A 19219-nucleotide genomic window follows, 5' to 3' on the forward strand; every position below is an offset into this window, starting at 1 on the left:
TGCACTTGGTGCAATGTAACTCATACAGCCTGTCTACGGCAAACCACACATGCAAGCCAGTGTGTAAAACGGTGTAGTTAGAGTGTTGGTCTGGGACTCAGGAGACCCAGGTTCTAGTCCCCGCTCGGCCATGAAGCTCACTTTGTGACTTTGGGCCAGTCCCTGACTCTCAGCCTAACCTACCTCACAGGGTTGGTGTGAGAATGAAATGGTGAGGAGGAGGAGGAGGACCATATAAACTGCCATGGATTACTTGCAGAGGAAAAAAAGATGGGATATAAATGATAACGCATGGGCATGTTTAGCTTGGAGAAGAGAAGATTGAGGGGAGACATGCTAGCACTCTTCAAATACTTAAAAGGTTGTCACACAGAGGAGGGCCAGGATCTCTTCTCAATCCTCCCAGAGTGCAGGACACGGAATAACGGGCTCAAGTTAAAGGAAGCCAGATTCCAGCTGGACATCAGGAAAACGTCCTAACTGTTAGAGCAGTACGACAATGGAATCAGTGACCTAGGGAGGTTGTGGGCTCTCCCACACTAGAGGCCTTCAAGAGGCAGCTGGACAAGCATCTGTCAGAGATGCTTTAGGGTGGATTCGTGCATTGAGCAGGGGGTTGGACTCTATGGCCTTGTAGGTCCCCTCCAACTCTGCTATTCCATGATTCTATGATGATAATAAATCACCAGCAGTTAATACGCCAGCCAACTGATAACATGGCACAGGTTAACTTGTCAAACTCCAGAGGCCCGTAGATCAACCTCTATAATCTAGACATCTGTTTTGGTCTTCCCCGCTCCAGATTTGAGAAGATGGCTGAGGACTGCAAAAAGAACATGGAGATCCTGAAACAAGCCCATGCCAAGGGATTTCCACTGCCCAAATATCATTATGAGCAGCGGACCTTTAATGTGATCAAGTGAGTGAGCCATTGACTGGCAATGAACTTTACAGTTTTCTCCCTGCTAGATGCCAAATGCTTTCCAGTCCTCCTTCCTATTCCAACGAAGGAGCTTCAATTTCGCTTGTGCAGGGAACGTGTCTCTTAAAGTCACAATGATAAGAAGGCTAAACATTCAAACTTCTGGCAAACCAAAATTTTTGAAAGGATGCTGACACATTTCAAGGTTTGCTTGTACCCGCAGCATGGAGCAGGAATGACACCTAGGCTGAGGTGGGTTCAACAGCATCGTGTTTTTTAGCTTAAAGAGCTTAGTGTGGAATAGGGTCGAAGCATCAGGCAGCCCGACTGGGATAACAGGTGCTGGGATAACATGGATGGAGGTGTCACGAATCTCAAGCCCACCATGGCGTGAACCAGCCTGCCCAAACCAGGTGTCCTCCAAATATTTTGGACTTCTGTTCCAGTCAGTCCCAGCCAGCATGGCCAATGGTCAGGAATGCTTGGAGTTCTAGTCCAAAACATCTGGAGAGCACCAGATTGGGGGAAGGCTGGTGTAAACTGATACCATGGACTATTACTGTGACCTGGGTTTGTGGCAAGTGACCCCTCAAGATCCCTTATGGAATCCCCCTCTGTAGAACTGATAGCCCACCTGCCTCCCCTTATCCTGTGATGGATCCAGCACTGCAACAAAAAGTGATGGAATATAGGACCATGCAATTCATAGGCGAACAGGAATGTTTGCTATTTGAAATGGAAAGCCTCCGCATTGCATGATCAATCATAAGTGCAGGTGAAATTCTTTCCCAGCCTGCTGGGTCTCTGAACCTAGCCACTGTATGTTATGTGAGGGTTAAACAACCATGGTCTCTTGTAGGGTTTTGTGCTGGTTGTTTAACCCTGGCATAACCCATAGTGGCTGGATTTGGAGCGTACAACTATCTCTTGTCAGGGGATGAATATGCAAAATGCCGGCTGGCATGTTCCACGGCTCACCCACAGTGGGCTGTTTGATTGTGTGAACCAGGTCACTGAGTGCTAAAGCCAAGCGTGGAGGACAGGAAGTTAGCAAAGCTGTAGCCTTGGGCCAGGACCTTTATTTTATTTATTTATTTGTTTATTTAAAACATTTGTATCCTGCCTTATATCACTAGGATCACAAGGTGGCGTACAGATAAAAATCATACAATATAAAACAATAAAATATACATCGCTAAAAACAAATTAAACCATTAATCAAGTTAAAACCAGTATAGAATTTAAAAGCAGTAAAAACAATTAAAACAGTTAAAACAATGTGCAAGCCAGGTGAATTTAACCATTAAAGGCTTTGTTAAAAAGCCATGTTTTTACTTGGCACCGGAATAAAGTCAGCGTTGGCGCCAGTTGAACGTCCAAGGGGAGGGCATTCCACAGTCGGGGTGCCACAACAGAGAAGGCCCTCTCCCATGTCCCACCGTAGCATATGTGTTGCGTTGGTGGGATGCGGAGAAGGGCTCCTCCAACAGAACTCAAGTCTCGGGCAGGCAGATATAGGGAGAGGCGTGACCCTCATCAGCCCTCATCAGCATAGCCAATGATGAAAGATGATGGGAATTGTAGGCCAAACCATCTGAAGGGCCACAAGTTGTCCATTTCTGGTGTTGATGGATGAAGATACTGGGCAACACCTTGGGTGCAGTTGTTGTAAGGCATTTTGCCTGCAGTTTCATTTGCAAGGAAAAGAGAAACGTTTTCAAGCTTTGTGTGTGTGCAGACATATGAGTCAGAGAGAGAGGCTTCGTTCGGACAACCCAATAGTCAATGGTGGGTTAATAGTCAACTCCAGGTTGATTATCAAAGGGGTACTCCCCATACAGCATGATTATAATTAACCGTGGTGTGGCTTAACCCCAGTATCAAGTTGATTATTAGTCAACTGTGTGTTTGATTGACACATTCCCCCACCCTTTCTGCTGGGTGCTTTGGTCACTCTTGCTGGAGGACTGTAGGCAGCCAAAATACTCAACTCAATGGGGCGAAATAGTCCATGGAGCCCTACAGACAACACACTAACCAACAGTTGTGCAACTACTCAACTCTGCAGAGCGTTATTTTTCTCCATTGCTTATTTTGGGAAAATAACCAAAAGTTGACTATTCAACTAACTGTTGACTACTTGGTTATTGTGTTGTCTGAACGCAGCCAGAGAGATTCTATGCAGTTACATTTCTGTTTGGGTTTCATATGTAATGCCCTGACTATGCCTGAGCAAATTTGCTCCATACCTCTGAAGCGCTTGGCTGCTAGCTAGCCTATATCTTAAAGCTGGCAGTGATGTCCAAACAGAGCTTGCAGGTGCTGCTGAGTAACCCAAGCCTTTTGCTTCCACTGTTCAGCATTTGGTGAACTAAATGCTTTAGGGTGGATTCCTGCATTGAGCAGGGGGTTGGACTCAATGGCCTTGTAGGCCCCTTCCAACTCTGCTATTCTATGATTCTATGGTGTCTGGATCTAATAATTATCCTCAGCAGACATTGATTGGAACTTGTTCCCCACCCTCCATTTCTTTTCAGGATCTTTCCAGAATTGAACAGCAATGACATGGTTCTTTCGATCGTGAAAGGAATGAACCTGCCAGCGCCGCCAGGTAAAACATGTCATAGTTCCTGTCTCTGAGAGTGTGGGAAGAGAGCGCCATTTCTTTTAAGGCAGTTGGTCTAGGTGCATCACTATACTGCATCACTGTATAGTGATGAGTTTCCAAAGTCATTGGCCATGATTGTGGAAGGAGAAGGAGTTTAATGTTTCACCTTCTCTTTTCTATATTCATCCACTCTTCCAGAAGATCATAATAATAAAATTAAAAATGTGTATACAGCACTTTGTTACAAAGCGCTGTACATGACATAAAATAGGTCAGCAGTTTACAAAAATGCAATAAATACAATAATTCTGATAAAAGACCTTAACTGGATTTAACAGAATATATATATAATGTGTAGTGGCTACCCTACCACAAACATGCTCTACCTCAGAAACAACCAGCCAACCTCCCCTTAATCAAAAAGAAAGGTTTTCAAACCTTTCTTGAAAACCTCTATGCAAATAAGAAAGTCAGGGGTGGGCAACGTTTGGCAGACAGCCCACATGTGATCCCTCCTGGCCCTTTTTTTTCTCCTACTACCAAATCTGCCACCAAAATTCAACAACCCAGCAGCCAAAAAAGGCTTATTTTTCTTTGAGTTGATGGACATAAGTCACAGTTTGCTGCCAAATTGCAGCAGCAGAAAGAATGTGTAAATTCAGCCCTTTTTGGTTGGCATGCCTCTTGACAGCAAATTTGGCCCACAAATGAAGTGGTGGAGGCAGTAGGTTTGCGGGGGGTGGTGGTGGAGGTTGGCTTCTAGCAACCAGAAGTTTTTAGAACAGTACGACAATGGAACCAGTGACCTAGGGAGGTTGTGGGCTCTCCCACACTAGAGGCCTTCAAGAGGCAGCTGGACAACCATCTGTCAGGGATGCTTTAGGGTGGATTCCTGCATTGAGCAGGGGGTTGGACTCAATGGCCTTGTAGGCCCCTTCCAACTCTGCTATTCTATGATTCTATGATTCTAAGTTGCCCAGCATTGATGGAAGTGGAACAAGGCAATATATCTCTGAACAATTAAGTGGATGCAGGGGACAAGGAATAGCAGAAGGCTATTACTAATATGCCCTCCTTGTGGGCTTCCTAGTGACATCTGATTGGTCTTTGTGGGAGTAAATTTAGAGGAATGTCTTGTCTGATCCAGGCAAGTTGTCTCTAATATTCATTCCTCCCACCATCCCCTCAAAAAATGTTTTTTCTGTGAAATGTGAAAATGTTCATGCCCTCTTCATTCTTTTGTTACTATAATCGCAAAAGAGCCTGTGTTGCTTTTATATGGTGGTGGAGGGGGGAGAGGGAGGCAGGGAGGGAAAATAAATTTATAGAGATATTAAGCATTTGCTGCAGGCGCTGTGGTATGAATTCAGTTGTTACATACAAAACTGGCTTAGTTAAGGCAGCCTGAGAATAATCTAGGTGCAGGGGGGCGGACATTGCACCTTTCCTCTCCTGTGTCACGTCCGTGGCAGTGTTGGGAAGCTGGCCACGTAAGCCACACATTTCCCATCACTTTTGTAAATGCCTTAGTAAGCTGTGTGTTCAGACAAGGCACGAGTGAAGGGATGCTGAGTGCTTCTTGAGCACTTCCAGTCTCCAAGATACGTACTACTCTCGAATGGGACTTGAAGCGCCACAGGGATTGGGCAGCAGTGGGGAGAAGAGGGGCTCTTCCCTTCCTCACTTATCCCCCTTCTCTTGGCCGCCCACTTCTCAGAGTTCCCGTTTTCCTCCAGAGATGAAGAGAGTGAGGGAGAATCCCTGAATTTCCCTGAAGCGCTTTCCTTCCCCTTTATTCCTTAATAAGCAGGCACTGGCTCCAAAAGGGATTTCCCAACACCTCTCCAATGTCGGTCTAACTTAAGTTCCATTGGTTTCAGTAAATCTGCTCTAAGTAGGACAAATAATAATAATAATAATAATATATTTATTTTGGTATTGACATTTAAAGCCCTAAACGGTTTGGGGCCAGGTTATTTGAAGGAACGCCTCCTCCCATATGTACCTGCCCGGACCTTAAGATCATCCACAGGGGCCCTTCTCCGTGAGCCCCTGCCAAAGGAAGTGAGGCAGGTGGCTACTAGGTGGAGGGCTTTCTCCGCTGTGGCACCCTGGTTGTGGAATGAGCTCCCCAGAGAGGTCCGCCTGGTGCCTACACTGTACTCTTTTCGGCGCCAGCTGAAGACCTTTTTATTCTCTCAGTATTTTAACACTTAATTTTAACTTACATTTAAATTTTACTGTTCTAACTCTGTATTTTAATCTTATATCAATTTTGCTGCGTGGTTTTATCTGCTGCGTGGTTTTATCCTGGTTGTGCTTTTTATACTGTATTTTGTATTTGTTTTTTTAACCTGTTGGTTGTTTTATTATGGTTTTAATTTTTGTGAACCGCCCAGAGAGCTTTGGCTATTGGGCGGTATAAAAATGTAATAAATAAATAAATAAATAATAAATATTTGTTATCCACCTCTCCCTCCGGATCAAGGCGGGTTACAACACAAATGCCAACGCCATAAAATACATATAACTAATTAAAACGTTTAAAACTAATACTTTATTAAAAGCAGCACATTATTAAAAGGTATCTTAAAATTTAACTGGGTAGGCCTGCCAGAAGAGATCAGTCTTCATGGGTTTCTTTAAATCTGGAAGACTGTTAAATTGATGAATCTCTCCCGGCAGGTCATTCTATAATCTGGGAGCAGCAGAAGAAAAGGTCCTCTGGGTAATAGTTGTCAGCCTTGTTTTCGTTGACTGGAGTAAATTCTTCCCAGAGGACCTGAGTGTGTGGGGCGGATTGTGCAGGAGAAGGCGATCTCGCAGGTAGCCTGAACCCAAACCATGTAGGTCTTTAAAGGTGATAACCAACACTTTATACTTTGCCCGGAAACTAATTGGCAGCCGGTGAAGAGATTTTAAAACTGGTGTAATGTGGTCACCCCTAGGTGTACTGGTGACCAGCCTGGCTGCCATATTTTGAACTAGTTGAAGTTTCCGGACTAGGCACAAAGGTAGCCCTATGTAGAGCGCAATGCAGAAGTCGAGCCTCGAAGTTACCAGCGCGTGAACTACCGTCTTTAGGTTTTCCGACTCTAGGAAAGGGCAAACATTGGATACAGCCCGCTGCTCTTTGCTCTGAATTGCTCTTCTCGAGCAAGTATCTCCAGTGGGCTAGTTGCCACAGGGGCTGCCTTTCCAGGATACCACAAGCAGGGGCCATCGTGTAAAGGTCAACACTGTGTTCTGCAAAGAACCAGTGGCTTGCTTGCCCTGCTGAAGATGCTTGGAAGGACAGTTCTTTCTTGTTTTAAGTTTTTAATCTGAAAAGGCTTCCTGGCTGTTGGTTGGGTATCTTTCTGTTTTCTTTTCTTTTTTCAGGCATGTCTCCAAATGACCTGGATGCCTTTGTACGCTTTGAGTTCCCCTATCCCAATGCGGTGAGTTGGAGCAGTTTGAAATGTTGCCATTTTATCTACAGGGAAAGCATCCCCAGCCTTTTTGGGCCTGTGGGGCACATGTCAAAATCTGAGGATCTCATGGGCACTGCCACAAAGGGGCTGCTCTGCAGACCTGGTTGGTCACAAAGGATGAGTAATTTTCCCGGGGAACCGGAGGGGCGGTGGTGGTGGGGGAAGCCAGAGGCTTGATCTGAACCCCAAATATCAAATCACATCTTTGGGCCCACATCGCATGACAAAATATGCTTTTCTTGGAAGAAGAAACTTGTGATGTTCAGAGAAACAACCCTCACCCCCCCACACACACCCACACACCAGAAAGCAAACAATAGGCAAGACGTCCCAGTTTCTCAGGCAGCAGCAGGATTGCCTTCTGCTTTGCTTTCCCCCCCTGTTAAACACAGTTTTAACAGGAGGCTGCGCCCAGTGAAAAGCAGAGGGCTTTTCCACCTTCTTCTTTTCCTTCCCTTCTCCAGAATGCTTCAAGCCCTATGTGGGGCCCAGAGACCTTCTGGGGAAGGAAAGCAATTGGGTGGGGCAGCTGGAGGCCATTGCTTCGCTCTTCAGCTGCCCAAGGTAAAAAAAAGAAAAGAAAAGGGGGGGGGAGTTTTATTTTAAATTCAAAAGAATAAAATTGGGAGGGGCAGGGGGCAGATGCCAAGGTAGACGTGCAATGGGGTCTGCAAGTGCTGTGTTACCATATGCAGTGAAAGAGACCTTTCTACAACAATCTACACATAATATATGTGTAGGAAAATGGTAATGTGTGCAACTTATTAGATTATAGAATCATAGAATAGTAGAGTTGGAAGGGGCCTATAAGGCCATCGAGTCCAACTCCCTGCTCAATGCAGGAATCCACCTTAAAGCATCCATGGAAGATGTCTTGTCCAGCTGCCTCTTGAAGGCCTCTAGTGTGGAAGAGCCCACAACCTCCCTAGGTAACTGATTCCATTGTCGCACTGCTCTAACAGTCAGGAAGTTTTTCCTGATGTCCAGCCAGAATCTAACTTGAGCCCGTTATTCCGTGTCCTGCACTCTGGGATGATCGAGATGTTGCTTGTGATGATCATCATGATGGCTCCTTTGAGACACCGGAGTCGGATCTCAGGGACATGTGGTTCTCATTGTCTCTTCCACGTTTCTGTGTTTGCAGGAGGAAGCTCAAAAAGACAAAACCAACGTGATCAAAAATTCCAATTCTCCTGGTAAATTCCTGCGTGAGCGCTTTAGGCCCTGCTACAAAGAAAGGGTGCAAGCTTCCCTTCCCAAGGGCGAGGCCAAACTACACAGGTCACTAAAACTTGGAAGCAGGCCTCTGCACTGCTTGTGTCCTCTGTGATTTGGTTCTATTGTGCGACTGGTTGGTTGGGTTTTTTTATTTTTTGTTTTTGTTTTAGATTTTACTAATCTTTGTTTTGTGAACGACCCAAAGAACTTCAGCTATTGGGTATAGAACTGCAATCGTTTAATGTTAGTCTTGAACCGATAGATCGCTATGGCCAAAGTTGTCTGTGTGCTGTACAACCTGATTTTATTTATTTATTTATTTATTTATTTATTACATTTATATACTGCCCCACAGCTGAAACTCTCTGGGCGGTTCACAAAAGTTAAAACAGTAAACATTAAAAAGTATACAAAATTTAAAAACTATCAGAAACATAAAAACAACAGTATAAAAACAACAGTATCCATTTAAAAAACAACAGTTATTATTATTATTATTATTATTATTATTATTTATATAGCACCATCAATGTACATGGTGCTGTACAGTTTTGGGGGTCCGTTAGAAAACAAACTTAGCATTGTTAAATGCTGTTAAATGCCTGGGAGAAGAGGAAAGTCTTGACCTGGCACCTGAAAGATAACAGTGTTGGTGCCAGGCGAGCCTCATCAGGGAGATCATTCCACAGTCGGGGGGGGGGGGGGGTACCACCGAGAAGGCCCTCTCCCTTGTTGCCATCCTCCGAGCTTCCCTCGGAGTAGGCACTCAGAGGAGAACCTTAGATGTTGAGTGCAGTGTATGGATAGGTTCACGTCGGGAGAGGCGTTCCTTCAGGTATTGCAGTGCCAAGTCATGTAGGGCTTTATAGATTAAAACCAGCGCCTTGAATTGGGCTCAGAAACGTATAGGCAGCCAATGCAAGCGGGCCAGAATCGGTTTCACACACACACACACACACCCCGCCAAATTTTGGTTCTACCAGTGCCTAAGTGCTCAGGATGGGATGGTCCAAGAACTACCCCACCCCCACCCCGCTCCATGCAGCCACAATGTGCCACAAATATTCAGGAGTGATTTGAGCCTCCCAAGTTCTTAGAAGGAGGGCCCTTGATGCAAACACTGCCGTGACCCCCTTCCCCCAAACAGTGTCAGGTTGCTTCTCTCAAGGATGGTTGCTGTTGATTCACCTTCTGGCTCACTCTTTCCCTCTGGCAGAATTCCAAGAGAAGTTCAAGCTGTTTATTAATCGGGGGCACCGTGGGCTCAAGAGAGCCATTCAGACAAAAAGCATCAAGTTTGAGGTCATCCACAAAGGGTGAGCAAGACGCGACTCTGGAGCCAATGGGGCAGGTTTGAACATTGCTGGTGGGGGCCTTATCTCTATAACTCAGACTTCCCCAATATTGTGCCACGCAGCGCCAATTTTGGGGCTTGGGGTGGGAGGGGATGTCCTAGAACAGTGGTTCTCAACCTGGGGCGCTCCAGATGTGTTGGACTGCATCTCCCAGAATGCCCCAGCCAGCAGAGCTGGCTGGGGCATTCTGGGAGTTGTAGTCCAACACATCTGGAGCGCCCCAGGTTGAGAAAGGCTGTCCTAGAACATCAGCTTACAAAGACTAATAGCCCAGATCCACAAGTGCTCAGTTCATGGTTAAGATAGAATTAAGCCCCCCAAATCGTGGTTAGTTTTTTTTTAAATATAGGAATTCTAGTGTGCCTTTGCTGTAACACTGCAGCAGTCTGTGTGTTGTTGTTTTGAATAGGTGCGGAAGCAAGGGAAAGAAGCATCACCAAACCAAAGGGGGAAAAAGGTGTGGGGAGAGCAAAATTCTGGGGCTATTAATCTATATTTTTATCCTTAAAATAGTTCTTCGATGTACTCAATGCGTTTCAGACATTGTCCTTCGTCAGGAGCTATTTGTTTCATATGTAGCTCCTGACGAAGGACAATGTCCGAAACACGTTGAGTACATCAAAGAACTATTAATAGCCCCCGAACTTTGCTCTCCCCTCCTTTTTTTTTCTTCTTCGTTGTTTTGGGTAGGGCCACCCTGTAAATTCTACTGAAAAGAAACAAAGGCCAGAGTGGACCTTGGGTCTGTGAGTGAGACATGTTGCCGTGTTTCTCAGAAAACTCCTTCTTTAGATGGGAGGCAAATGACGAGGCCTGCTAGGTAATCTACAGAGCTTTTATTAGGTAACAAACATCTTTTCCATCTGAAGAGAGTCTAATCTCTTGGAAATTTCCCCCTAGGCAAAACTATGCAAACTAAGTGAGACAATTGTCCGATCAAGGAGAACAGGAAGCTTTTCCCCAAACGCCTGTAACTTCAGAGAGCCTGGTGCAGAGGCAGGTTCTGGTGCAACGGTAGCCGGACCGACTTTCTCGCGCTTTCTTTTTGCTCTGGGCGTTTTAACTTCTGGCGGACTCCAGCATCAGCTAGCTTGTCGGGGCGCTCTCCTCCGGAAGTAAGCTCACTTCCCACTGAGTGTGTAGGATTTGGCCTTGAGGAGATAAGCTCTGGAGAGGGCTGACTCCCAGCTGGTGAATCGCCCGTGAGAGCTGCTTCCCCCACTGGTACAGGCTGGCTGGTGTCTGGCGCTGCGTCTTCTAGTTCCGAATCTAATTCTGATTGATTACCTGAAACACGTTCTCCCAAAACAGGGGCAGTAGGGTTAGACATGACACATGTGGTTTAATACTGCCATTTCTCCCCAGAGGATTGTTCAAAACTGACCGGGTAGTGGGAACAGCACAGTTGAAGTTGGAGGCACTGGAGACATCCTGTGAGCTTCGGGAGATCTTGGAGGTAAGCCTAAACTTTCAGGCATGATATGCATGTAAAACCAGGCCCTCTAGTCAGATGGAGAGCAGCTGGAGTGAAACTGGGCAAGCTGGCTTTGCTTTGAGCTCAGACAGTGCCTTTGGATGCATCGTGCATCAGGCTAGATGCCGGGGTCGTGACATGGAGCTGAGCGCTGGGAGGTTTAAGGACGGATAAAAGCAAGTGCTGCTTCACACAGTGCGTAGTTGAACTATGGAATTCGCTCCCAGAAGACTCATTTATTTATTTTGTTTGTACCCCACCAAGAAAATGGCACTCAAGGTGGCTAGATGTAGTGATTGCCACCAGCTTGAATGGCTTTTAAAAGGGTTAGGCAAATTCATGGAGGATAAGGGTATCAATGGCCGCTAGTCCTGATGTCTATATGCTTCCTCCAGCATCAGAGTCAGTACACCTCTGTTGCTGGGGAACATGGAGGGGGTGAGTGGGCTGTTGCATTCATGTCCTGCTGTGGGCTTTCCATTTGGGCATCTGGTTGACCACTATGAGAAATAGGATGCTGGACTGGATAGGCTTGTAGACTTACGCAGCAGGACTTTTCTTAGAACGTTAATAGTTATTGCCTTTTGGGGGGGGGGCCTTAGGACCAGCATATCTTAGGGAGTGCCCACACCCAATTACATCAGGTCACCAAGAGAGGGTCAGCTTTGCTGTCTTCTGTGCTGAAGTTAGGCCCTGTGCAGGGCCTTTTCAGTGGTGGCACCTTGTGATTCTAAAGAGCGTTGATCCATTTAACTTGGTATGCCGCTTTGAGCAATTTATTGGGAAAGCAGCCTATGCATGATTGTAAACAAGTGATGAGCCTGGGTTAGGGACCCAAACTACCCCCTGCTCAGGGAGCTGCTCAGGCTTTGTCATGAAAATGACAGGTATGCCCTGCTCATTCTTCCAACTACTCAGGGGCTGGAAGGGCAGGCTGAATGATTCTGTGATGCACATGAAAGAGTGTGGACTGATAGTGGGACTTATTCAGTATGTGAGAGATGAAATGGCGCTTAGAGCTTGGTGGCTTCCCCTTGATTGGGCCGCTTTGCCATATTTATAGCTTCCTCCTACTCATCTTTCTCTTGCCTAGCTCTTGGAGGGTCGACGGCCCACAGGAGGCAAACTAGAAGTCATTGTCCGCCTCAGAGAGCCACTGACTTCCCAGCAGCTGGAATCAACAACGGAGAAGTGGCTGGTCATCGATCCCCTAACCATGCCACCGGTAAGAGTTGAGTAGTCCTGTGCATTCCAGAGGCTCTTTTCATTGAGAGCAAAACTGATCATGGCTTCGCATAGAGTTCTGGCCCTGATCCAAACACTAGTTCTGCTAGGACAATATGAAATCAGTGCTTAGTGTTCATCTGGAGTGTATCCAGTCTACCGGCTCCCTTCAGTCACTATGTTTCTGTAGTCCATTTGCCGTTTTGAGGGGGGGAAAGATGTCAGCTATGTTGCCAGAGGAAATGCATCTGCTGGTTTATTTAGAAATCAATGTGGGCTGGAAGCTCAACCAGGACAAGTATCTCTTCTAGCCTGAAACACCAGTGCCCACCAGCCACTGCTGCTGCTAAGAGGTTGCGTCTTGTGATAGGAAGAAGGGGCGGGTGATGTCCAGCGTTTTGCAAACTACGTACCTTTAAAAAAAAAAAAAAGACAATTCTGCACCAGGGTAGCCTGTATTTAGTAGCCTATACAAACCTTTGCCTGTTTGTTGTCTTAACTGGTTCCTCTCTATTCAGCCCTGGTTAGGCCTCATCTAGAGTATTGTGTCCAGTTCTGGGCTCCACAATTCAAGAAGGACGCAGACAAGCTGGAGGGTGTTTAGAGGAAGGCAACCAGGATGATCAGGGGTCTGGAAACAAAGCCCTATGAAGAGAGACTGAAAGAACTGGGCATGTTTAGCCTGGAGAAGAGAAGATGGAGGGGAGACATGATAGCACTCTTCAAATACTTAAAAGGTTGTCCCACAGAGGAGGGCCAGGATCTCTTCTCGATCCTCCCAGAGTGCAGGACACGGAATAACGGGCTCAAGTTAAAGGAAGCCAGATTCCAGCTGGACATCAGGAAAAACTTCTTGACTGTTAGAGCAGTATGACAATGGAACCAGTTACCGTATTTCTTCGATTCTAAGACACACTTTTTTCCCTAAAATAACAGCTCTAAAAATTGGGTGCGCCTTAGATTCGATGGCGCCTTAGAATCGAAGAAATACGGTAATTACATTTGTCGAGTCTGCAGCGGGACAGGCGGGGAAAGATGGTAGGGGGTGAAGAGCGAACGAGAGAGAAGGGAGTGGAGAGAGAAGCGGTGGGGGGAGAGGGGCAACGTCTCGGAGCATCTCAAATGTTGCCGCCGGGAGCCGGCTGGGAGGGACCCCAGCTCCGGCAGGCCAGTGAGCTTCCAAAGAGCTCGGCCTCGCCTCTGTTAAGGAGATGGGAAGCGGAAGAACCACCTGAGCAGCGCTGGTTGGGCTCGCCCGCCCACCCCCTCCCGTCCGTGTGAATGGTGCAGACCAGCTTTTGAATGCATGTGTGGCTGTCCGTTCCCAGGCAGGGGATGATTGGTTCCTGCTTCCCATTCATGTAACCTGCCTCTATGCGTGTGCGCGCACGTGTCTGTGTCTCGCTCGCTCCCTGTTCCTCTCCCCCTCCGCTGCGTGTCTGTACCGTAAAATTGCTTTGCTGGCTGATTGGAGAAATTTATTTTTTCTTCGAATCAAAGCTTTTTTTCCCTGTTGGTGGCACTGAAATTAGTGAGTGCCTTAGATTCGATGGCGTCTTACAATCGAAGAAATACGGTACCTAGTTCCATTGGTAACGGACCGTGACTGGCAGCTAAAGAAGTTGTAAAAGGACTGGCGTAATGTGATCTCGCCAGCCAGTCCCTGTTAATAAACGGGCTGCCCTGTTTTGTACCAGCTGAAGTTTCCGGACCGTTTTCAAAGGCAGCCCCACATATAACGCATTGCAGTAATCTTAACAAGAGGTTATCAGAGCATGGATAACTGTAGCTAGGCTATCTCTGTCCAGATAAGGGCGTAGTTGGTATATCAGGCTAAGCTGATAAAAGGTGCTCTTTGCCACCGAGTTCACTTGCGCCTCAAGTGACAGTTCTGGATCCAAGAGCACCCCCCCAAACTACGGACCCGATCCTTTAGAGAGAGTGCAACCCCGTCCAGGACAGGGTGAACATTACTTAGCCAGACAGATGAACCACCCACTAACAGTACCTCCGTCTTGTCTGGATTGAGTCTCAGTTTATTGGCCCTCATCCAGTCCATTACCATGCTCAGTACCACCACTGCCTCACCTGGGTTTGATGAAAAGGAGAGGTAGAGCTGGGTATCATCCGCATATTGATGACATCTCAACCTGGATAATCTCTCCCAGCGGTTTCATGTAAATGTTAATAGCATAAGGGATAAAATAGAGCCCTGTGGAACCCCATGGCCTAAATACCATGGCACAGTGCAATAATCTCCCAGCACCACCTTCTGGAATCTGCCATTTCTGTTCTTTGAAAGCTGGATTCTGTGGGCAGCTCCACATACTGTGGCTTTTCTACGTTACCATAGAATCTTCTAGCAGGTATGTAGCCCTGGTTATGCCCTTAGCTCTACTGCCGGCTTCTGTGGGTTATTTCCCTCCCACCCCTTTCTGGAAGCAGAGCAGATGGCCTTGGGCTCCCTTACATTTTGAGATCTCTGAACGGAAGTTGACATTTCTGCACTGGACATGCAAGGCCTGAACCATCTTTGCTTTCTTCATGCAGGTTGCACTTCCTAAACCAAAGGTAGCAGTAGCACCTGTGAAGGATATGAGCCGCAGGTATGTATCCCTTGGGCCTTTGCTGGGTTCTTCTGGGTTTGGGTTCCACATATAAAGATCTGTAGGGATCCTGTTCTTGTCGCTCTTTCCTTCATTCTTTTTCACTTGACCCTTGGGGCAAGAAAGCAAATGTAAGGCCCCAGAGCTCAGCTGATGCTGCAGTATGACAGAGGTGACTCTTCCAGGAGGGATCTTTTGGGCGTCCTTAAGTGCGTCAGAGCTGGTGAAGGGACAATTTTTATGTTCCAGGAAGTTCCGTGTAAGCCCCACTACTGTGGTTTTTCCTTTGTAAGCTGCCTCAAGGATGATTTACCTCGAGGCAAGGAGAGGGATATAAATGCCTAAATAAATAAATGGATAAATACCTAAATAAACAAATAGAAGCATGCAAGAGTGCGCCAGTTCTTTCCCATGGGGCTTGTGCAGTAGACCTTCCTGGTGGATTGTGCCCCCGTGGACCAGATCTGTCGGTTTTCCCACTCTCTGACCTGACTGATTGCATGGTATCGACCTGGCTTTCTGAAAGGGAGGCCTCATCCAAACAGCAGTCCTGCTGAGAAGGAGACTGCCTTCCATCACAGGAAGCCCCACTGCATCATATCTGTTGATGGAGAACGTGTGCTTGTGCAGAGATCTAAAACGGAAAATAGATGGCCCAGTTTGCTATCAGAAGTGACAGAGTAGCCTTTTTTTTTCCTTGTACGGTTTTTGTGACAATAGTTCTGATATCATTTAGATACCTCATTGCATCAGGACATTAGTGCCTAAGGGAGGGGCTAGAATTGTAAATATTCTGGAGCTGGTATGGGGGGTGGGGGGAGTCTAGAACCACTGGAGGCTGGTGGCTCTGTTTTGGTGGGGCTGTGCAGCCATTCTGGGTTTCAGTCAGAACTAGCCAGAATTCTAAAGGAGTTATCCAAGGCATTGAACCTATTTGGGGAATAAGGCTCAGCATCTTGGATAGCTCCCTTAGACCTCTGGCTTGTTCTGACTGAAACCCAGAATGGATTCACAGCCTCACCAACAACTGAGCCACCAGCCTCCACTGCCTAGAGCCATCCTATATCTAAGTCTTGGTTCCCTCCTTTTCAGTCAATATCATTTTTTCTCCACAGCACAGGAAACTCAGGCTGGAAGACCAGAGGGTTGCTTCAGACCACACACAATGAGTCCCAATGGTTGAGACAGGATGTAAGACATGTGCTGGATCAGACCAAAAGCCTGTCTCATCCTTCTCCAGTCTGGTGCTCTCCAGATGCTTTGAACTACAACTCCAAGCATTCATGACCTCTTTGGCCATGTTGCCTGCAGCTAGTGGGAGTTGAAGTCTGAAATATCTGGGGATATTTGGGGCCTATCTAATCCAGCATCCTGTTTTCCCTGGGACCAGCCAAATGCCCCAGTGGGAAGCCCACAAACAGGTCCCCCAGGCTCGTCCAGGATTTTATGTACAAACCATACTGGCTGTTACTTGAAAATGTTAGATACCTGAATTTTGTGAGATGGTCTAAGGCAGAGGTGAGCAACTTGTGGCCCTTTAGATGTTTTGGCCTTCAACTCCCATCAACCCTGGTGAGCATAATCAATGGTGAGGGAGCATGGGAGATGTAGGTGAAAACTTCTGGAGGGTCACATGTTGTCCACCCCTGGTCTAAGGGAGCAAGACAGACGGCTGGATGGCGTGCACAGAGGCAGGTGTCCAGCCCAGCACTTTTGGTTCTGCAGTGGCTGTTGATGGTCTCTTCTCATTTCCTTCCAGAACGTCTGTCTGCTCCCTGCTGTAGCTAAGCCAGCTCTGATGGGCCTTCTCTCTCTCTCAGGCCCTGGACGCTCCCTTGCATGGGATGTTTTGCTCCGTCCGGCTCTGGACGAGAAGAAAAAAATGTAGGACAACCAGGGAGGGCAGAGAGCTCTGCTTGCTTTTGCATTGGGAACCAGGGTTTAGTGGCGAATGGCAGGAGGGCAAAGCATTGGGGAACCCCAAGAGGAGGGGCAACTTTTATTAACCCCGAGCCCGCCTGAGTCCTTTTGATACCTGGGGCAGAAAATCCAAAGAGCATCTCCACAAGGGAGGTTCTCGCGCTCTTCTCACAGAGCTCCCATTCGTGGGTGGGTGGGAGGGCTTGGGCAGCAGAATATCCCGGTGGATTGTGCCATGTAGTACAGGTTGGTTTGGGGAGGCGGGGCTGTTGATTTGGGTCATCATTAAGGGCCCCCCATTCTGTCCCTTAGTTCATCAGTCCATCAGTTCATGATGCCCCACATGAACTGCCCCACTTTTTTTCTCATGGTAAGGTCTCTTCCCAGATAGCCATATCATGGCTATTGGCTATGAGAACTGAGAAGCACAGCCTCACCGTGGTTGGGGGAGCAGAAAGAGATGCTTTGGGCTATCGAACGTGGGGTGGGTAGAGCCTCCCTGCCTTGCTTGTGAACTTTTGTGCAATCTGGGTGGCTTCACCAAAATAAACAGGAAATGGGGGGGGGGAATGGATTTTTGGCCTGTTGCAATCTGGCATTTCTTGTAGGGTCGAGAGACAGAACATGATAAATAAGTGAGGGGCAGAGCAACACCAGGCTCCAGTAGAGGCTTTTTATAAGTACAGTTTCCCCTTGTTCTCAGGATTAGCGCCTGACCGGAGAGAGGGGTTGGGACTGGATGGTTGACAAGGGAGGGCTGCAGCCCCATTGCAGGCTCCTTGTTAGAAGGCCACGAGACGCCAGCCCAAGCGTGAGTGGAGGCACTCTGAAAGAAGAATGGGTCACTGAGGCTAGGGAAGCCTAGGGTGGGTGGGGGATGCTGGGAGTTGTAGTCAGCACATCTGGGAAGCACCAGGGTGTGGCTGCCCGGGCTAGGATATAAAATGGAGTGCTTGACTGCAAGGTGTGTGTGACTTGTGTTGTGTAAAGCAATGCCTTCCTCCAAATGATGCTCCATGGTGGGTGGGTGTGGGTGGGTGTTGCCTAAGATCTGCCATCTAGACACGTCCCAGGTTGAGCACCTGACAAACAGCACAGCTGAGCGTGCAGCTCCGGAGCTCACCCTCTGGATCCTTGCTGCTCTGGATACTTGATCCCCACTCCTCCTACTGCCTTGTGGACTTTTAAAACCCACATTGTGGCCTATGAGTGGAGTGAGAAATTAGCCTTTTGTGTGCCAACAGGGCTAAGCAAAAGTGATGTGAAAAGCCACGTGACGGTCATGCAGCAGCCCAGCGCCTGACTGCTCCTTCTCTCTACACAAACCCCACAGCAGCTCTTGAATCCAAACAGCCGAGTGATCTCAGACAGAAATTCTGTCTCTTGGGCTCTGGGCCCCACGCAAGAGAACTCGGGGGCTGCTGCTTCTGACCTGGGTACTTGCCACAGAGGGGACCTGCCGCCTTCATGTCATTGCACCTAGGGTTCCGCCCTTTGCCCTTGACCGGAGCCAACTCAGCTAGCTGCTTGGGTTCACAATTGGCAAGCGCTGGCTTTTTGAAAGGTGTGTGTGGGTGGGTGGGTGCTGTCCTGGACCACTTCCTGCCCCCGGAAGGGGTGCATGTTTCTTCAAGGGTTGAAGAAATTGCCTCTGTGCCGTGCGCCCGTTGCAGGCCTCCTCTCACGTTCACCCTGCCACATTTTCTTTTCCCTTCAGCAAACCTGTTTGCACTCTGCACAGCTTCAGCGTTCTGGCTTTTGACAAGGAGAGGCTGGAGAAAAAGGTCAGTGATGCAATTCTGGGTGGCCATTGTTGCAATGGAAGTTACTGTAATAACATCAGGGATGGGGAACCTCCAGCCTGTGGGTGTGGGTGTGGGTGTCCCCATCCAGTCCACCAGCGACTTACCCAGGCCGCACCCCTTCCCCCTAGATAAGAGATAAACTATTTCCCCTGCTCCCCCAAACCACACTGCATTCAGACTTTAAGCAAGGCGTTTTAAAAGCATCCATGCTTTAAGCAAAGCATTTTAATGCATTTAGGCTTTAACAAGCTATTATTAGCATGGGGGGCATTTTCAAGGGGTGTGTGTATGTGTGGTGTGTGTGTATCTAGGCATGCCTATATTGCAAAAACTAAAGCTGGTTTAATGGTCAAGAGGGCAGCAGGAAACTCAGACGGAAGGTCTTAGCAGCACTGTCACAAAATTGCCATGGTTGCTTGCTTGGGGAGGGCAGCATATCATATCAATGGTCATGGTGTAAAACCGGTGTAAGTTGGTGTTACTGTAGTCAATTGAAGTAAATTGAAGTGTTCTAGGGCAAATTCCCCAAATAATCAACAGCAGCTGCCCAAAACCTATGGAGCAGGTGTTCATGAGTACCCAAGAAATTACCCTTCATATAATCATGAAACTCC

General features: G+C 47.5%; 1 protein-coding gene across 1 annotated transcript in view; it reads left to right on the plus strand.

Moving 5' to 3' along the window:
* CC2D1A (coiled-coil and C2 domain containing 1A) overlaps positions 1–19219 on the plus strand; it is a 65159-nt gene that overhangs the window by 39962 nt on the left and 5978 nt on the right. The window contains exons 18-26 of the mRNA XM_063119360.1: positions 803–919; positions 3460–3533; positions 6912–6970; positions 8148–8199; positions 9438–9537; positions 10942–11032; positions 12144–12275; positions 14825–14880; positions 18518–18584. Coding sequence (XP_062975430.1) covers positions 803–919; positions 3460–3533; positions 6912–6970; positions 8148–8199; positions 9438–9537; positions 10942–11032; positions 12144–12275; positions 14825–14880; positions 18518–18584 — 748 coding nt within the window. The remainder of the gene's footprint in view (positions 1–802; positions 920–3459; positions 3534–6911; positions 6971–8147; positions 8200–9437; positions 9538–10941; positions 11033–12143; positions 12276–14824; positions 14881–18517; positions 18585–19219) is intronic.

This window comes from Elgaria multicarinata, chromosome 3 (assembly GCF_023053635.1).
Source record: "Elgaria multicarinata webbii isolate HBS135686 ecotype San Diego chromosome 3, rElgMul1.1.pri, whole genome shotgun sequence".
Lineage (NCBI taxonomy): Eukaryota > Metazoa > Chordata > Lepidosauria > Squamata > Anguidae > Elgaria > Elgaria multicarinata.